This window comes from Uranotaenia lowii, chromosome 1 (assembly GCF_029784155.1).
Source record: "Uranotaenia lowii strain MFRU-FL chromosome 1, ASM2978415v1, whole genome shotgun sequence".
In the NCBI taxonomy this organism is placed as follows: Eukaryota; Metazoa; Arthropoda; class Insecta; order Diptera; family Culicidae; genus Uranotaenia; species Uranotaenia lowii.
This window is the reverse complement of record NC_073691.1, coordinates 85,423,206-85,443,313: the sequence shown is the minus strand read 5'-3', so window position 1 is coordinate 85,443,313 and position 20,108 is coordinate 85,423,206. Positions and strand designations below refer to the sequence as shown.

The 20,108-nt window shown below is 37.9% G+C and overlaps 2 protein-coding genes across 2 annotated transcripts in view; one reads left to right on the top strand and one right to left on the bottom strand.

Annotated features, from left to right (window-relative positions):
- Window positions 1-1,890, bottom strand: part of LOC129739424 (activating signal cointegrator 1 complex subunit 2 homolog) — a 32,385-nt gene extending 30,495 nt beyond the window's left edge. The window contains exon 1 of the mRNA XM_055730876.1: window positions 1,431-1,890. Coding sequence (XP_055586851.1) covers window positions 1,431-1,442 — 12 coding nt within the window. The 5' untranslated portion in view covers window positions 1,443-1,890. The remainder of the gene's footprint in view (window positions 1-1,430) is intronic.
- A 587-nt stretch (window positions 1,891-2,477) lies between these two features.
- The window catches only part of LOC129737585 (uncharacterized), a 40,622-nt gene continuing 22,991 nt past the window's right edge, over window positions 2,478-20,108 (top strand). Inside the window, exon 1 of the mRNA XM_055728745.1 lies at window positions 2,478-3,760. Within this exon, the coding sequence (XP_055584720.1) occupies window positions 2,478-3,760 (1,283 nt within the window). The remainder of the gene's footprint in view (window positions 3,761-20,108) is intronic.

The window sequence follows — 20,108 nt, the reverse complement described above, 5'->3', positions numbered from 1 at the left end:
GGCCAACGGCCAAATACCGAATATTGACCTTTTACACTATTGGGACAAAAGAATATTCGGCCAAATATTGTGTCGAATATACTATTGAGTTTTTAATTCCTTCTATTTTTTCCATTTTAATGCCCCTCCTGTTTTTGAGTTGATTATTTTCAACCGGATGATATTACCAGATAAAGTAGGAGTTTTAATTTTCATAATGTCACCAACATATCAGATGATTTGTTGCTTCTTAGGCGTTAATCACAGAAATAATTGGTTTCCTGCGAAATCTGGGACAAGACATGTCGAAACAGGTGCAAGCTTATTTGATATAGAATTAGGCCGCAACAAATTTCAAATCCTTCTTTTGTCACTCAGAGTTGGAACATCGTGAGGGGGGAGGACATTAAAAAATAATGCGAAAAACAAATAAATTGGAATAAATTGAATCAAAGCAATCGAAAGATTCCTTTTAATTCAACCACGGTACCGTGGTTGAATTAAAAGGAATCTTTCGATTGCTTTGATTCAGTTAAATCATTCAACCAAGTAGGCTCATACCACAACAGAGTGGAATAAATTGCACGGAAGCTTGTATGCAACAAAATTACAAACTATATCGTTGCACAAAACTCATAAATCAAGTAATTTTTTATCGAATAATTCAATCAAATCAAGAAAACAAAAGGTGAAATAAAATCCATCTTCTTAAATTTGTTTTTGGGTCTTTTAATCTTTCAGATATTGGAATTTTTTTTATCGAAATTTATATAAATTACTTCAAACTTTATTTATTCCCCCCTTCGGGTTTTTAGAAATTTCGAAGGGGGGGGGGGGGGGGGGTAACAAAAAAAAGAAATTGATATTTGTTCCAGTCTTAATTTGAGCAAGACATCTTCAAAGTAGTATAATCTTAAACCTTAAGCATACAATACTTTCTATTAGAGTGTCCGTCCTGGGGTTTTCCGGTCGGGAATTCCCTGGAATTTGAAAAATTTGGAAATTTCCGTATCCCGGGAATCATAGTTTCATTCCCGGGAATTCCCGACATGTATGAAATTATTTCTCTGAAAAAGCCTGATAGCCTCCTTTTATTACAAAAAAATATTTTTTCAATAATTTAATCATATTTGTCGAATTAAGTTTGTTATAACGTGCTTTTTTTCTCTAATTATAGACACTTTACAACGTTTCTGCTAACGTGAATATTATAAACAGTCAGCTGTGAGTGATCAAAAATTGAAAAGCACCTGACAAACGGATCCGTCAACCAGAATTGAGAAATCCTGTCCCACTTGAACCGTTACTCGCGCTCGGAAGCCCTTGAGAAATCGTGAAAATGTAGTGTTTCGCGGCACATTATTCGCACCCTCCGCTTTTCCCACCCACCCACAATGATGGTGGTAAACACGAAACCGAAGAAGCATATTCTTCAAGTGGTAGGTACTCACCAAAGTGTTCATTTTTTCGGTTTGACGATTTAATTAAATCCTGAGCAGGGCGGCGAAACTTCTCCGAATAAATTTGATGATCCTTATTTTTCCGTGCAAAGAATAAAGTCACAAGATAAGATGAACTGTTCAAGTTTTTCTCGAGCTGGCACTAGCACAATCGATGTTTTTCCTCTGTTCTTCTCACTTGAGTAGTGTGCAAAACTTTCCCGGATAAGAAAAGTTTAGAAAATGACACTGTTTTCAAAAGAATAAACAACTATGGAAGTTTTCTTCGAAAGTTGACGAAAGCACACACGGGCGGGCGCGCGCGTTTCTTTCGATTCGAATCGTGTACGGATTTTGCTTCCCAGAAGGCAGGTGAACTAAACTTGCTCAGGTGATATCCACCTCACTTTTCTTAGGTGCGCGAAATAACTGACTGACGGAGTCCGATCGACTGAGGTCGAGTTTTGTGGTCCCTCACTCTTGAGTTGGCGCGGCGCAATAAAACGTTTGTTTACTAACAGAACAGCACGCACGCGTCGTCGTTAAGCGAACGGGTGGTTTTAGTTAATACGGGCTCACCAATACAGGTGCAACAATTAAAGCCCGATTAATTTTACAATCAATGGCCCCACTGATCATCGGCTTGGACGCCAGTGGCTTGATCGCGATCTTTTCTTCGGATGCATAAAAAAAGGAGTTCCTTTTTAGTACTTTCTTCATGGCTAATCTTTTGTCACAAAATCATGTCGAAAAAGATGAATGAAAAGCATACTAAGGCCGGTACAAATAACAAATTCTTTTTTTTTGTCGCCTTCCCCTTTCCCGCTTCAATATTTTCGAAAAGCACAAACGGTTAAATAAATAAAGTTATCATAATTTATTGAAAAAATGAAAAGAAATATTCAACCACATTCTAGAGTAAAAATCAAATCGAGGAAGATAGGATTTTTAACTTTTATATTCGTGGTTTTAAAAAAATGTTGTTGTAATATAACTCCATTTTTCGATCTGTAGCGCGATGTGGTCTAGCGGATAAGCTGGCGCTAGTCTGGTTTTGGTATGCCATGGCTTAACGACCGCACTCTATCTAGTCAGGTTATCGGCTCTGATTACGCAGTGTTTCGTTGTGATCGAAGTCCACTCAACAGCAAAAAGTCGACCGGAGGCGGTATGTTACTTGCCGTTAAATCTAAACTCCCCGCCATGCTTATTGAAGACGATTCTTGGGTTAATCTGGAAATTCTTTGGACCCGCATCGATCTTGGAGATCGGAAACTTTATGTTTGCGTAGTGTACGTGCCTCCTGATCGTTCCAGTGACCTGGTTGTAGCCGATTCTTTTTCACGTTGCCTCTTCAAAGTCAGTTCCATTTGCTGTCCTGAAGATGACATCCTCGTCATCGGCGACTTCAACATGCCTGGCTTGAAATGGTGCTCTTCACAAGGCGGCTTTCTGTTTCCAGATCCTGCGCGTTCTTCTTTCACGGCGCCCTGCAGTGTCTACTTAGATGCCTTAAGCACAGCGACTCTACGTCAGATAAATAACATTGAAAACGAGAACGGCAGGATGCTTGACCTCTGCTTTGTTAACGAAGGGTTCAGGACTCCGACGATCAATTTAGCTCCCGCTCCACTCGTCAAAGCTGTCCTACATCATCCAGCTCTGGTGGTCTCACTCGGTGCCGCTAGGTCATATTCTCCCATTGAGAAAACGTCTTACTATAAAGATTTCAAGAATATGGATTTCGAAGCTATATCGCGGGTTCTGGAATCCATTGAATGGGAAGTCGAGCTCGATCTTTCTGATCCCAACGCAGCTGCAGAGACATTTACGAATATCCTTAGTTACACCATCGATCGCCATGTGCCGAAACGTAGCGTAGGTGCTAATCTACGGACTCCGTGGGTCACTAAAGAACTGCGGCAACTCAAGACAGCTAAAAAACGTGCTCTTCGTAACTATAACAAGCACAAGTCGCTCTACGCTCAGAACGAATACCGCAAACTGAACTCGGCATATAAAAAGACCAGTAAGCGCTGCTACCAAAATTATCTTAATCGGCTACAGCGAAACTTCAAGCCCAGTCCGAAAAAATTTTGGAAGCACGTAAAAAATCAGCGGAAAGAAATAGGGCTCCCGTCCCACATGTTTCTGGACAACAACACAGCTGATTCCGACCCCGAAATTTGTGACCTCTTCGCCGGGAAATTCTCAAGCGTCTTTACAACTGAGGGCATCTCTTCAGAGCAACTAACCAGGGCTGTCCGGAATATTTTACCTCTAGGTTCATCTTTGAATGGATTCCTTATTGAAGATGCAGCCATCTTGAAAGCGACAGCAAAGTTGAAAAATTCAACCTCTACGGGCCCGGACGGTATACCAGCAACTTTTTTAAAACGTTTTATGCCACTTTTGCTGACTCCCATCAAATATATTTTTCAATCATCGCTGGACAATGCAATTTTTCCCTCATTGTGGAAGGAAGCTCATATGTTTCCTGTCCACAAAAAAGGGGACAAGCGAGATGTTAGTAACTACCGTGGGATATCAGCTCTATGCGCGATATCCAAACTCTTTGAACTGGTTGTTATGGATCCTATTTTCTCGTTCTGCAAGCCTCACATTTCCAACGACCAGCATGGATTCATGCCGAAACGATCCACAACTACCAACTTACTGAGCTTCACATCTTTCATTCAAGACTGCTTTGCCAGGAAGACCCAAACTGACGCCATTTACCCTGATCTCTCTGCTGCGTTCGACAAGGTGAACCATGATATTGCTATAGCAAAGCTCGGACGCTTAGGATTCTGTGGATCTCTTCTGGATTGGTTCCGGAGTTATTTAATGGGACGGAAATTATCCGTTCGAACTGGTGAATCCTTCTCCAGGCAATTCGCTGCCCCTTCAGGTGTGCCCCAAGGAAGCCATTTAGGACCGATAATTTTCGTAATCTACTTCAATGACGCACTCTCGCTTCTGGACGGCACCAAACTCGCTTATGCTGATGACCTCAAACTTTTTCACGCCATAAACAACCAAGACGACATCGACTTTTTACAGCAGCAATTTTCCGAATTTGCTCACTGGTGCGACATTAACTGCCTGCCTTTGAACCGCAGCAAATGCTCGGTTATGACATTTTCCCGTAAGCGGCACACTCTTCATGCTGAGTACATCCTTGGAAGCGATACCATCACCCGAGTCGAACACATCAACGATCTAGGAGTTATCCTCGATCAACGGCTGGAGTACAAGACTCACACGAACTATGTTGTTGACAAAGCTTCTAGAAACCTTGGATTCCTGTTTCGCATGGCCAAAGACTTTAAAGACGTGTACTGCCTTAAAAGTCTTTATTGCTGCATAGTTCGTTCCATCCTCGAGTACGCATCAGCTGTCTGGTGCCCCTTCTATCAGAACGGAGCTGAACGAATCGAGGCTATCCAGCGGCGCTTCCTGCGGTATGCACTACGTCACCTGAATTGGCACGATCCGTTTCGTCTGCCAAGCTACGAAAATCGTTGCCGCCTCATAGATTTGGATACGCTTCAAGTTCGTAGGAACGCTACTCGAGCTCTGGTTGTGGCTGACCTGCTGACATCAAGAATTGACTCTCCCACGCTGCTGGAGGCTGTCCCTCTTAGTGTACGACCCCGAGGATTAAGAAACCAGCATTTGCAGCTTTACGTTCCCATTCGTCTTAACAACTATGGGGCCAACAGCGCTTTTGTGGGAATCTTAAAAACTTTTAATCGTTTTGCTGAGCATTTTGACTTTGACGTTTCGAGAAATGTGTTCCGAAAGAAAATATTAGACGTGTCTAGAACTGTGTCGAGTGGATTTTAATTTTAGAAAGTTAACTAGGATTAAGTTATCATTTGGATCAACATGTGATCCGTTGATTTTTTATACAAATAAACAAATAAACAAATACTGGATTCGATTCCCGGTATCGGCAAGAAAACTTTTGGGTTCGAAGCCCATCGAGAAAATCATCACAAGTCGGTCCCAAAGTCAATAACTATAGTGATAGACGACCATGTAGTGTGCTTTGAAATATTACGTTGCTACTGTTACAGTTGTGCAGCCTGCAGTTTTTTGGATATGATACAGATCAACCCGGTTGTTACAGCAATTTCTCGCATGTTATAAAAAAAAGTTAAATATTTTTGGCTATTTTTCCGAACATTCTACTTAAAATTTTAATTGTATAAAATAATAACGTAAAAATGGTCTTTACTTACAGTTCTCTTCATACCCTACATTAAGCTTTCTAAGCTTATTTCTGAACGTATTCGGCTTAGAAAATTCGATCATTTTCACCCAAAAATAAGGCAATCTCCTGTGCAATAGATTTCTAAATTTTAAACTCAAAAACCGGGCCATAACCGGTCAAATCTGGTCAAAACCCAGATATTTTCCAATAAAAGGTAAAAAATAAACACATGAATACAGATTTTTTTACCAAGACACATCAACGGCGGGCGTTCAAATCTTATTTTACTATTCCAAAAATGTATGCGAAGCTGTTTTATTTTATATTCGAAATAATTTGTCCCAAAAATGATACATTTCATGAATGAAATAGAGTTTTTGGTTTGTATTTTGAAAAAATGGTGAAAGAAATTCAGAAAAAATCGGTTTTTTTTCCTCGATATCCGGGAACCGGACCAGACCTGGTATTTCCCATTTATTCTTTAAAGATCCGGTAGACTGGTTGAACTTGGGCAATCTGGAATGCTAACCATAGGTTGTTCAAGAAATAGGTTCCGATAGACCGGGACAAGCTCGCTTCTGGCCTTATTTTTTCATCAGCGTTGGCAGTTGGCTATGGAATGGGACTGCTGTCATTTTTGCTAGATACCTACCATGAAAATAATCGCATATGCGTCCCATAGTATAATTTTCATCACAAACAAACCAAATTTTGGTATTTTTGAACGAGCAATGATGCAAAAGTATTTATTTGTCACGTAAGTAACAAATGCTGTTGATTGCCACCATCAAAACTGCGGGAAAATACGAAATTTCTCAAAACAAGTAACAAAATTCAATTGCTGTTTTCTCAACTCAACAAAAAGCAAATGGGACGGACTTGCTATGAGCGGCAGATAAGTGGCCGACAGGTAAGATGTGTTTCCTCATATAAATGACTATATAATAAGAATGTTCAATCAGTTACCCGCTACACGGTTGCCGGAATACCATCACGCCTAAAACTACCGCCCAATCTCAATTTTGAATTCAATTTCAAAAGTTTTAATGCACTAGCGATTGTAAGCTGCAGCTGCCATAAAACCTCTTAGCTCAGAGTCTCAGCATGGGCAGCGGTGTGTAGACTCGCTTCGGAAAGAATCATTCGGCTGATTTTTTCCGAGTTTAACTTGTTGTGTGCAGATTGATTTTATCTTCGTTCCAATCATGACGCGATTGCACACAAAACGAAGAGAACATTTCCGAATTGATGTTTTCCATGCCTCGCAGGAATAAAATCATACCAACGAAACAACAGAACGAAGCTTACCGTACACGAATGCTCACGAGCGATCGTTGCCCGACGGACCGAGTTAACATTCCTCGCACCCTTCTCTCGCTCGTTTCCCGTTCCCTTGTATCTATCAATTTAAGCCACGCCCCCATGCGTTGTCCGATTGATGTGTTCGGCTGCCGAACGAAAACGATTTTTTTTTAATTCGCAGAACTGTTCGTTTGCTTCGCTGATGTTTCCCCCCCCGATTGCTGTTTACTCCTGCCGAGTTTACCCGAAGCTTACTTCCTGATGCTTTCCGAGTTGAACTTTAGATAGCATCATTGCAGATTGAGTTTAACGAAATAAAATCGTTCTGCAAAGAAGGGCAAAGTGCGAGTATGTAGACTCGCGATTTTAACATCTCTGAGCATGGGTTCGTAAAGAAACGGTCCATGGTGACGAATTTCATGCGTTAGGTTAGTTTCCTGTCCCGCACAAAATACTCCTTGCAAAGATGGGTCGCATAGGTTTTCCAGCTTGGTCACTTGATTGGATTGCCTCATATCTATTGCACCGACAGGCTTTCACGAGAAGTAAGAATTCACAATCACGAACTTTGGACACCCCATTTGGAGTACCTCAGGAAAGTCACCTTGGACCCCTGCTGTTCATAATCTTCGTGAATGACCTATGTTAAACTTTGCTATTATGGCTACCCAGAGAGGTAAAATATGGAAAAGCTTTCGGTATAATGGAAAACCCATCTAAGGGCTAAAAAGTAACTTATCGTTATTTAGTCAGCCACTGAGGCTACTGATAGCGGTTTTTCTAGTGAAAAATGTCAAGGAAATCTTTGAGAATCAAGAAATCAATATTGAGAACTGAAACAAATATTTGCTTAAAAATCTGTGATTTTGTAGATTCTTTTTTAATTTCGATTACTTTGTTAACGTCCAATTTTAAGGAGTGTATTCGAAAAAATGCAACACTTTGATTTGTAAATAATTTTTGAATGCATGAATGGAAATTGATGAAATTTTCAGTGAAACTACCGAGTAACAGAGGTGCGTAAACTCGCTCCGGAAAGAATCATTCGGCTGATTTCTTCCGAGTTTAACTTGTTGTGTGCAGATTGATTTTATCTTCGTTCCTATCATTACGTGATTGCAAACAAAACGAAGAGAACATTTCCGAATTGATGTTTTCCATGCCTCGCAGGAATAAAATCATACCAACGAAACAACAGAACGAAGCTTACCGTACACGAATGCTCACGAGCGATCGTTGCCCGACGGACCGAGTGAACATTGCCTCGCACCCTTCTCTCGCTCGTTTCCCGTTCCCTTATATCTATCACTTTTAGCCACGCCCCCATGCGTTGTCCGATTGATCTGTTCGGCTGCCGAACGAAAACGATTTGAATTTCGAATTCGCAGAACTGTACGTTCGCTCATGATTGCCACATGTACAGATTTATCTAGACTGGTAGGCAGATTTTTGAACTCATTTTTGGTACAGAATCTGTACGTGCAGATGACAGATTTTCAAAATTTGGTACAGATTTGTACAGAATTTTGACTTTTAAAAACTGACATTTTTTTCTTCATTTGCTTTCATCCAGTTTATTGAAAAAATTATACAAAATAAGTCAAAAGTTAGTTTTTTTTTATTCTGACGATAGAAATTCCTTACTGGGAAGTACACGATGGAACAATTAGATTTCCAAATTTGCTACAAATAATTAAATATCTGATTATTATCCCTCACTCGTCAGCAGTGGATGAGCGCATTTTTTTGCAAATAAATGCCAATAAAACCAAAGTTCGTAACCGTCTGAGTGTTAACACATTGTACACAACTTAGAACGAAAAGTTATTTAAGATTAAACGGCGGATCGAAATATGTCGAATAAAATATGACGCCCAAAAATCATTTTAATAAAACTATAAACATCATAAATATTAGGAAGTGTTTTTTATGAAAAATATTTTTTGGTGGCAGTTTTTCGAGAGAGAAAATAAAAATGATTAAATAAGTTTCACAAAAAGGGTTTAACTAAAAAAAACTTGTACTATGTGCAGTATAGTATCTATCTTTTTTAAGATTAAAAGTAAGGAAACAAAATCTTCACGTATCAACACATTGAATGCAGAACTTTGTTTTCTTCGGTACAGATTTTGGTACAGAATTTTGAGTTTTCGGTACAGATGAAAAAGATTTTTTCGATGAGCGGTACAGATTTAAATGTGGCAACGGTGCGTTCGCTTCGCTGATGTTTCCCCCGATTGCTGTTTACTTCTGCCGAGTTTACCCGAAGCTTACTTCCTGATGCTTTCCGAGTTGAGCTATCGATAGCATCATTGCAGTTTGAGTTTGACGAAATAAAATTTTTCTGCAAAGAAGGGCAAAGTGCGAGTATGTAGACTCGCGATTCCAACATCTCTGTCTAGTAATGTAATGTAAAAGTGTACAAAATTTGATGACAATCTGTTAAGTGGTTTTTCAGAGAGCGTCCTATACTGAAGTTCATTGACAATTTTTTTTGGGCAGGATCGAGAAAAATCCAGAAAAGTTGCAGTTGTAGACCCGAAAATAGCTGGAAATCAACTTTTCGACCAAATTTCACATGGTAAATCGTTTAAGAAGTCCTATAATACCATGGGTACCACTGACCACCACTGACTAACGATATCCGAAAGATTCTCTCCAACCATGGTTTGAAAGTTGCATACAAAAGCTCCAACACCTTAAAGGATCGGTTGGTGTCACTGAAAGACAAAGTCCCGCCTGAAGAAAGATCCGGAATTTACGAGATTCCGTGTGAGACTTGTCCAGCAGCTTATATTGGCCAGACAAGACGAAAATTTAAAACTCGAATAAAAGAACATAAAAACGCTGTGGACAACAACAAAACCAACGAATCCAGCGTAGCTGCCAACGCATCGGAATCTAACCACTCTATAGATTGGGAAAAGGTTAGATTCAAAAAATTTATACGCAAAGCGTCACATTTAAATGCCTGGGAATCTATGTTTATAACAACTTCTGAGAGGCCTTTAATAAACGAGGACGACCTGCCAATCATATCGCCTTTTTTCAACTTGGCCAACCAAAAATGATTTGACCATCCTTCGACGAATACTATGCAGTATTTAGTATGAAGCTGTGGTAGTGTTTTTCTTTTGAGTAACCAGTCGGACATCGTCCTGTAGATGGGCAACATCGAGCCCGAAACCGGTCGACAAAAAAGGTAATTTTAAATCATTTTAAGTTAGTAAGAACGTTAAGTGTCGTGTACTCTAATACGCCGTATATTATATGTGTACTAAATTCTTTGTCCCGCACCAATTAACTGTATTGAAGAAGAAGTTCCCAATAGAGGAGGCACTACGTTTTTCGATACAGTTAATTATGGATGGTTCGACCGCCATGTGAATGCATATGTGTCGAATTGGTGTGGGACAAAGTATTTAGTATGTGGTCAAGCTTCTATTTCAAATTCACATTTCAAATTTTCACCACCTTAGTATTTTCTTCTGATCTTCTATCCGTCTTTCATTTCAACTCTTTAACCCTCACCGGTAAAGTCGCAAATTAATTTCATAAAACAAATTCACGGGGATTTCTCTACCTAAATAATAAAAATAATTCGGCTATAAAAAAATCAATTACAAAGCATCGTTCAAATAATCGAAATAGTTAGGCCAAGATCTCTGACCGTTGACCGTAGGTGACAACTCAATCCAGTTGGAACTTGCGCACAAAACGAAAATAAGAAATCTGCCTAGCCATCGATCGAACGATATCGCACAATAGAAGACTTAACAGAGCAACCCAAGAAGTGAAAGGACTGTGAGAGATTTTTCAAGCTCAATCCGAATATATGAAAAGAGGATGTTATTAATAAGTCAAATTTTTCTGACTTCTGACTTATAAATATGCCTGACTTCTTTTCTAAAACTTAGAAAAGTTGCTTATTGACTGCAAATTACTCAGTCTGTCATAACATAACGATTGACACGATATAAATGGCTTAAAATACAAAGAAGATTGCTTCCAAAAGTAGCAATTCAGTCAGTTCAAAGTTTACATTCTGGGTTATTTGGATCTGAAGTTGTGCCATCACGCAAAAAACGGTGGTGGAGAGATAGAAAGTGAAATATGTTGTTTTTGTGCCGAAGGAGGACAATCGGCTAAATTAGTTATAACTTCGACCAAATTCAAAATTTTGCGTTATTTTGAAGGTCAAGCTCCTGGAAATAGCAAACGTTATCAAATATAGCCTTGATTGGTGGTTCATAGCATGCATCATCTGCATCATTATAGGTGGCGCACGTGTTGCCCAAAAATTAAAGTCGAAATTTTTTTTCATTGGACGCAATCTCAAAAACAGCTTTGCAGATGGGAAAATTCAATATTTTGTACTGAAAAATCGTTTAAGTGATAAATTTATGAATTATTTCTAAATTGGCACAAAAACCATTAGCAGTTTCGGTTCCACAGAAGAAACAAAAATGATTTTTCAGTACAAAATATTCAATTTTGCCATACAAACCTAATAGTTTATAATAATTTGCTCATGTAAACGTTACTTATAAATTCGGGCAAAAATCCTTGATAAGTTTTGAACCAATACGATGCTTTTTAGACCCCAGGGTTTGAGAAATTCAAAAATGACCCCAAAACGACTCAGTCTAATGTGAATTTATCGGTCTTACAGGAGGTTAATATGGATTGCGAACAAATAATGACGGAAATCTTCGTTTGGATCAAGCCTGCTAAAAGCAGGAAGCGAGGTCTTGCCACTTTACTCCGACGTGGACTCTCCATTAAAATCATGGAGAAGGAAAGCATGGGACCTTTCATCCAGTCTATTGTTCTAGCAGTTTTTGTCAGTATTGATTGACTATTTAAAAGGTATATGTACTAGTTATGCTAATATATTATTAGTTTAAGGCCGACACCCATTGGCTGCATTAAACACATTATTTATGTGCATGGGCCGAAAAGTAGGGCAGATCGCTTTTTTTTAGTCAGCTAGGATGCTTTTTTTCAAAAGTGAAGGATATCATACGTGTAGTCATTGCTGGAGAATTTAACAGCCATCTAACGAACATTAATCTCACAACAGAAGAGGCAGCTTTGGCTCGTTTGTAGGACATTATTCGTTTAACGAAAATGGCCAGTGTGGTGAATATAGGAAATGAATGGATGAGATTAAAATATTTCAAAATAATTTAAAAATAAATAATTATAATTAAAGACTTCAAATTAAAAAAAAAGTTATAATTTTGAACCAGCGTAATGTCTGCAAATAAATTCGATGAGTAATATTTAAAGAAAAAAAAGTAAACGATGTTAAGCGTGCATTCCAGAGGATGAAAAAAAAAAGATCAATCAGTAAACGAGTTTTGGGAAGAATGGTTGTTGTGTCGTGAGTGTTATAAACAGAATGTTGAAAGAATATCAAAATACTATTTCGACATTGTGAACACACGTGAATCATACTAAAAGTACGACAATGGCGCAGTTGGGTAGGCTTACGCCAGGTAAGTTACTGATTTTCGACGAATACCGATAAATACAGTGAAAATAATTTTACTCGAAAATGGCGGCTTAGCGCGTCTATTGAGGAAAATATCCCACAACGTTGAAGAAGAAAAGTTCGTACAATAAGAAAGGCAAGTGCGAATTTGGGAAATGCCATAGATTGATTCTTTGACAGAATGGAAAGTGTGATGAATGCAGGTTTCGAGTGGGCCCAATTAAAGTTTATTGCACGGAAGTTTTCTGTTTTCCTGGAATCTGAAGAAAGACTCAGAGACACGAAGATTGTAGTTAATTTGAAAAAAAAAAGAAATGTTTGTTCATTGGTTGACTTTCTTTCTTTGAAAAAAAAACTCATTGATTCATGATCCGATGAAAGACTCGGATGATAGGTTGTTGATCCGATGAAAGACTCGGATGATTGTTACCGATGAAAGGCTCGGATGATTGTTACCGATGAAAGACTCGGTTGACTGATTAGCGATTTAATGATCTGATGATGAGACTCAGATAAGAGGATGTTGATCCTATGAAAGACTCGGATGATTTTAAGTGATCCGATGAAAGACTCGGAATACAATTCGATGTAAGACTCGAATGATAGGTTGTTGATCCGATGAAAGACTCGGATGATTGTTACCGATGAAAGATTCGGATGACTGATAAGCGATTTGGTGATATGATGAAAGACTCAGATGAAAGGATGTTGATCCGATGAAAGACTCGGATGATTTTGAATGATCCGATGAAAGACTCGGATGATAGGTTGTTGATCCGATGAAAGACTCGGATGATTGTTACCGATGAAAGACTCGGATGACTGATTAGCGATTTAATGATCTGATGATGAGACTCAGATGAGAGGATGTTGACCCGATGAAAGACTCGGATGATTGTTTCCGATGAAAGATTCGGATGACTGAATAGTGATTTGGTGATATGATGAAAGACTCAGATGAAAGGATGTTGAACCGATGAAAGACTCGGATGATTTTAAATGATCCGATGAAAGACTCGGATGATCAATTCGATGTAAGACTCGAATGATAGGTTGTTGATCCGATGAAAGACTCGGATGATTTTAAGTGATCCGATGAAAGTTTCGGATGATAGGTTTTGAAAAACGAATTCAAACACATACAGGATCTTAATGAAACTTGATGTTTCCTGGAAGAGATTCCTTTTTCTTAATTCTAAGCGTGCATATTTTGAGGATATGATGGCTAGCATCTTACAAATGCTAAAACCACCAGCCCATAGAAAGTGTATTATGTACGCCGTGACCGGGGATCGATCTCGATAGATTGTTTATTCGATGGAAGACTCGGATGATGAACTCGATGAAAGAGTTGAATGATAGGTTGTTGACCCGATGCAAGACTCGGATGGTGATTTGGTGATCCAATGAAAGACTCGGATGTTTTTTTTTTTTAATTCATTGAGATTTGAATAAAAGACGATAGACTATGATTCGACGATTGATGAGAACGATTCAATGGATGTGATGACTCAATGATACATTTAACTACGTCTAAAGAATCTGAGAACAAGAGATGATTGGTTATGGTTGGATGTACGGATTGGTATACCGAGCCGTTTTCACAAAATCGACATTTGATATTTGATAAAATATTCGATAAATCAAATATTTGCTAATAGTCTTCAAATACTTTCAAAAATTATGATTGATTTAGAATTTTGATTTATGGTTCGATGAAAGATTCGAATAGTTTAAATAAAAAAAAACAAGTTAGAGAGTTTGGTTGATATTTAGATGAAAGACTCTGATTCTTTTAAATGAAGAATTTTGCCCCGCCGAAGGACTCGGAAAATGATGGATAACTAATAATTCGATAAATGATGAGAATTATTCAAAATTATTAAGAGTATGGTTGATGTTAAGATGAAATATTCTTTTTTTTATTAGGAATATTGTCATGATGATTCAATTAAGTATTTAGCTACAATGGAAGAGTCTGAAACATGAAAGGCGGTAATTTATGGTTCGATAAAAAATTCAAATGATAAACACTGCTAAGGAGTTCCTTTAATATTCAGACGAAAGATTCTAATTAGTTCAGAATATTTACTGAGATGATGGCACAATGACGATTTATCTCCGTTAAAGACTAAAAAAAAATAAAGATGGTAATCAATCGTTCAATTGAAGATTAGATTAATGGGAAATCATTGGTGCCTTCACGGTATAAGACGATTGATTAAGAAAATCGAGATGATGGCCTTATGAAGCTCCGAAGAAGGACTCGAAATATGAAAGATGATCGTTTATTATTCGATGAATGATTCAAAGGATGACACAAACTGACTGAGAATTTCTTTGATATCCAGAAGAAATTTTTTATGATTGGTAAATGGAGAATGAAGCTCCGGAGAAAGGCTGCGAAAACGAAAGATGATAGATTATAATTTGATGAACGACGTAAAAGATAAAAAAATGATTGAAAGTTCGCTTGATTTTGGGATTTTCTGATTTATTTAGAATATTGACACAATGATTAAATGACGCATTCAGTTTCGATTAAACATTTGGATGATTCGAACGAATCAATTTGATCTATATAATGGATATAACAACTCGATAAAGCATTTAACTGAGTCTAAAATTCTGAGAATGGAAGATGGTAGCTTATGGTTGGATATAGGAATTATAATACCAAGGCCTTTAAAAATGCTTTATATTTGGCATTCTGAAAATTGGTCGGTAATGCCGTTATTGGGTTTTCCAAGTTCGATGAAAAATTCGAATTATTGAAATTTATTGAGAGTTGATTAAAACATGATTGATATACGAAATGTTGGTTTAGTCGGTATTCAAAAGAATGTCTCTTATTGTATCGTGGTAATATAATGAAGTATTAATGAAAAAACTGGGGGTCAATGAATTTCTTATAAGATTCATGTTTTTTGTTAATTATTCTATTGTTGATAATCCAATGAAGTAATTTCCTTAATCAAGATATTGAAAACATGATTTAACTATGTTTTGCCATTCATTTCTATGAGGGGCTTGGATTTGATAAGCGATTATTCTCAATGATTTGAAGGTTTGTTACTGTTGGTATTATTTACCAGTCATTGGCTAGGAAAATAATAAAATGATAGTTCACTGGAATAGAATGACCCATAAAAAATATTAAGGAAGAGTTAGTAACTACTTTGGTAGTTGCTATAATATTAGTTTTCTAGCATATTTAATTATTTTCAAATGCTAAAAAAAACCCAAACAAGTTATTACTAGCATAAACACTTCAAGAGTAGAGGCGGGTAGTAATGTGGTGAATATAGGAAATGAATGGATGAGATTAAAATATTTCAAAATAATTTAAAAATAAATAATTATAATTAAAGACTTCAAATTAAAAAAAAAGTTATAATTTTGAACCAGCGTAATGTCTGCAAATAAATTCGATGAGTAATATTTAAAGAAAAAAAAGTAAACGATGTTAAGCGTGCATTCCAGAGGATGAAAAAAAAAGATCAATCAGTAAACGAGTTTTGGGAAGAATGGTTGTTGTGTCGTGAGTGTTATAAACAGAATGTTGAAAGAATATCAAAATACTATTTCGACATTGTGAACACACGTGAATCATACTAAAAGTACGACAGCCAGCAGATGCGATGGTTTTTGGGAGTGCATTCTATGGCTGTTCGAAGCACTCTAGTGAATGTGAATTCAGGCTTTATCCACACATGGACTTATGAACGTTCTACGAGTCAGGTTGACCATTTTCTAACGCACCTTCATACATCTCTTTTTTTATCACGGATGCTCATATGGTAAAGTGTCGTTAATAAAACTTTAAAATAAAATCACGGATGCAATGTACAACCCCTACTGCTTTATCGACTGATCATAAGATTGTACTGTGCGATTCGAGGGAGAGAGTTCAAAAGATGTCTAACCACGGAGAAAAGCAGATTCTCAAGAGGAGTCATCCCAATTTAGATCCCTCCTTACTGAAGCTGATACCTGTTCAAAAAAGTAGGTACAAGGAACGCTTATTGAATTGTCCGATTCAGATCTTGCCCGGTGGTAGCGTCGAAGATGATTGGGAAAGCTGGAAAGCAAAGATTCAAAGTAGCGTGGAGGACGTGTTACAAGAAAAGCAACGACTGAATACGAGCAGACCGAGATAGCCGTAGGGCTTTAGCCAATCTACAAAGATGTCTTTTTTGGGTGAAAAGATCTGCTCATCCTAAGTGCCACTATAAACTAACTGAGGCTAGGAACAATCTGAGAGCCCATATCTTGAAGAAAGAGGAGAGTGAGATTTAATTTTTTTTTACTGATCTCTCTCGGTTTCCTGTAGGAGAACGTATTAATCGAACATATAAATATTTGAAGTCCTTCAAAAAGAGGGAACAGAATAAATGCGGTTTTTCTTCTCTCCGCCTAAACGATTGGGTACTCGATGTTTCTTACTGTGCTATGCTTGAACTTCAAGAGGAGTCAACTTGTAAAGTGTAACCTGATCCACCGACCCTTAATGAAGTGATACAGATCCAAGGGCAAATGAAGAATGGGATAACTCCAGGAGAGGATTTTTTGTGCAGAGTTTTTCAAATATTGCGACGAAATTATCCTTGAACAACTACACAAATTAATCAAGCAAGTCTTTAAGGAAAATTGCTAATCCATTCCAAAAATTATATCGCTGAAAGCAGTTCACGATTACCTTCGGATATGTATGAGTAGTTGAGGGTATAAGGCCTATGTAACTTGGCTACAGCTAGTAATTGGACCTATCGGACTTCATCAAGCTGCATATCTAGCAGGACGTTCCACCCTCGACCATGTACACGTACTACGACGCTTATTACAGGAATACTGGAATGGAAGGAAAAAACTGATTTTGATGTCATTTGATATAGAGAAGGCTTTTGATAAAGTCTCATCGAATTCCTTGCCCGCCATTCTGCGAAGTGTGTTTATAAATTTTGCGTTTTTACTTTTATATTAAACTACTTTCGAATGTTTCTAGGCAAAGGTGTGAACAACAAAACAATTAATCGAGTCCTTGAATGCCTCTGTGGCGAACAACAGCAAGTGCTGTGGAATGTTGTCAAGAACCACTTCTCGTCACCGCGGAATTAAACAGGGATGTCCCCTTTCACCATATTTGTTCAACTTGCTAATGGAAGCCGTTTTGGAGTCGGTTGAAGATGTGGTGCCATGTTTAAGGCTTAATCAGGAATGCATGTTAACCCTCCACATGGTTCTCGCTTTCGCTGACGATTTAATAATCGTGGCGGAAGACCGAAGTGACCTAGAGCTTCTTTTGGACAAACTAAGGGAAGTTGTGAACAAACTGTCAATTATTTTATGAAATTAATTTGCGGCTTTATCGGTGAGGGTTAAAGAGTTGAAATGAAAGACGGATAGAAGATGAGAAGAAAATTCTAAGGTGGTGAAAAGAGCGTAGAGCATTTGAAATAAAATCATGACCACATACTAAATTCTTTGTCCCGCACCAATTAACTGTATTGAAGAAGTAGTACGCAATAGAGGAGGCACTACGTTTGAAAATCTTCTATCCGTCTTTTATTTCAACTCTTTAACCCTCACCGATAAAGCCGCAAATTAATTTCATAAAACAAATTCACGGTGATTTCTCCTCTTAAATGCTATCAATTATTTTTAAGAAACAATTATTGAAATAACGATTATCAGTGTAAAATGAAGTACACTTAGCTTTGGTATAGCATAAAAAGTGTTTCGAACACTTCAGAAATTTAATGATATGTTGCTCGATTCCCTCCGAACATCTTAGTTTTTCCGCTTTTGTATTGCTTCTAATTCTCAATTGACGATTAACGGGTCAAAGGCGTTACCGTTTCACTTTCCGATATTTCATAACGCCGAACGAGGGGTAGTCAAAATGTAATCGATTTTGATTTCGAAAAACAAAATCAATTAAGGGGCAATTTTAATTCAAAGCGTTAAATAAGCCACTTGAAAGAGGCTTTATAAGAATTTTCACGCACTATCACTTCAGAGTAGCTTAGATTTCACAACTATAACCACGATTATCTTTTATCCTGTCTTTAAAGAGAAACAAATCAATTTTTTTACCAGCCATGCTCACAAAGAACTTTCACAAGCAGCGTTGCCAACTTCTACTTCTGTGATCCGTTGATCAGAAATAAATAACAAACAACTATTTCCGTTTTTGGGGATGAAAGGCATGCTATGAGTTCATGAGTAGTCTGACATGAAGTGTCTCAACTCAACAATTTTTAAAAATAACTGTTGACCAACCTGTATCAAGACCTGAGACTTTTCGTGAAAAAAACTTGGTCTACAACGTGGTAAATCCTTCCAATAAGGTTATGAAGTCGAGTAAGTCGCTTATTTTGTACGAAACTTACTACTATCTACTACTTACAACTTACTACTACTTACTGCAGTTCTATAACTGGTAACTCTGATCTGGCCAACTTTGCTCGTCTGTGACGTCCACCCACCGAATTAATTCGCCACACATGTTCTCTAGAGGCGAAAGTCTGCTATCGGCACGCTTCGTGTTTCCTTGTGCTGTGGGGTTCTCAAAATTTTCAAAATCCCTTGAATTGCAACTGGAAAGGAAAAACTTTAGTTACAAGAATTAAGGGGTAACATGCCACGTGGACAACTAAGAGACCCAAGTACATGATACATGTTGTCAAAATTACCTAGGTTGGTAAAAATATGTTGATATTGAAGGTATCGAGAAGATAACAAATGAACAAAGAGAATAATTTTCTTTTGGTTCCGTTCGAACTCACTTATCTTTACATTATAACTGAATTCATTTTGAACTAAACCATATGATTTTTAAGTATGTTTTTTTAAACTTCTTATAGAGGAACAAGTGCAAAATACTAAGTTGAAGTGTTTTCTAACCATAACACATGATTTTTAAAACATATTTCACATTTTTTTTTTTTTATCATAGGTTTGTTTATTAAGGCATTTTACTTTTTATAAAGTTTCGTTTTGCCGAGTGTATCACTTTATTAATCTATGTTAGTAGAAGGGGGAGCCGTAATAGTCGCGGCGACTCAACTGTTAGTTGTATTCTAATTTGGGGGTTGGGAAGGGGAGCGTTTAGGGTTCACTATCGGAAACATTTCTCCATCTGGGCTCGGTGGTGGCTTCCTGTAGCTGTGGATGCATGAGCTACTTCAGATTGTCGTCTTCCTGGCCAGACTTCTGGTGGAGTTTGTGGAACCCATTGGACGGTAGGTTACTCTATTGAATAGATGAAATGAACATTAATAGGGTACATATACAGGTGAAAAGCCACGAAGGAAGGAAGACTAAACGACCAAGTCAGACATTTTAAGATATTTGTAGATAGGGTACAAATATTCAAGATCAAGTTTTGCCAAGATGTCTCGAATTGGAACACCAGGTGGTTTACGTCGGGCCCTAAGGGTATCCAGTAGCCAAGCCCTCGATCGATCAAACCGTTCACACGTCCACACAACATGATCAATGTCGTGGTAGCCATCCCCACAAACACAAACATTGCTTGTAGCTAGTTGTATACGAAACAAATGCGCGTCAAGCCGGCAGTGATTTGACATGAGCCGAGAAACCACGCGAATGAAATCGCGACTCATGTTAAAATGCTTAAACCATGCCTTCGTCGGAACCTTAGGGATAA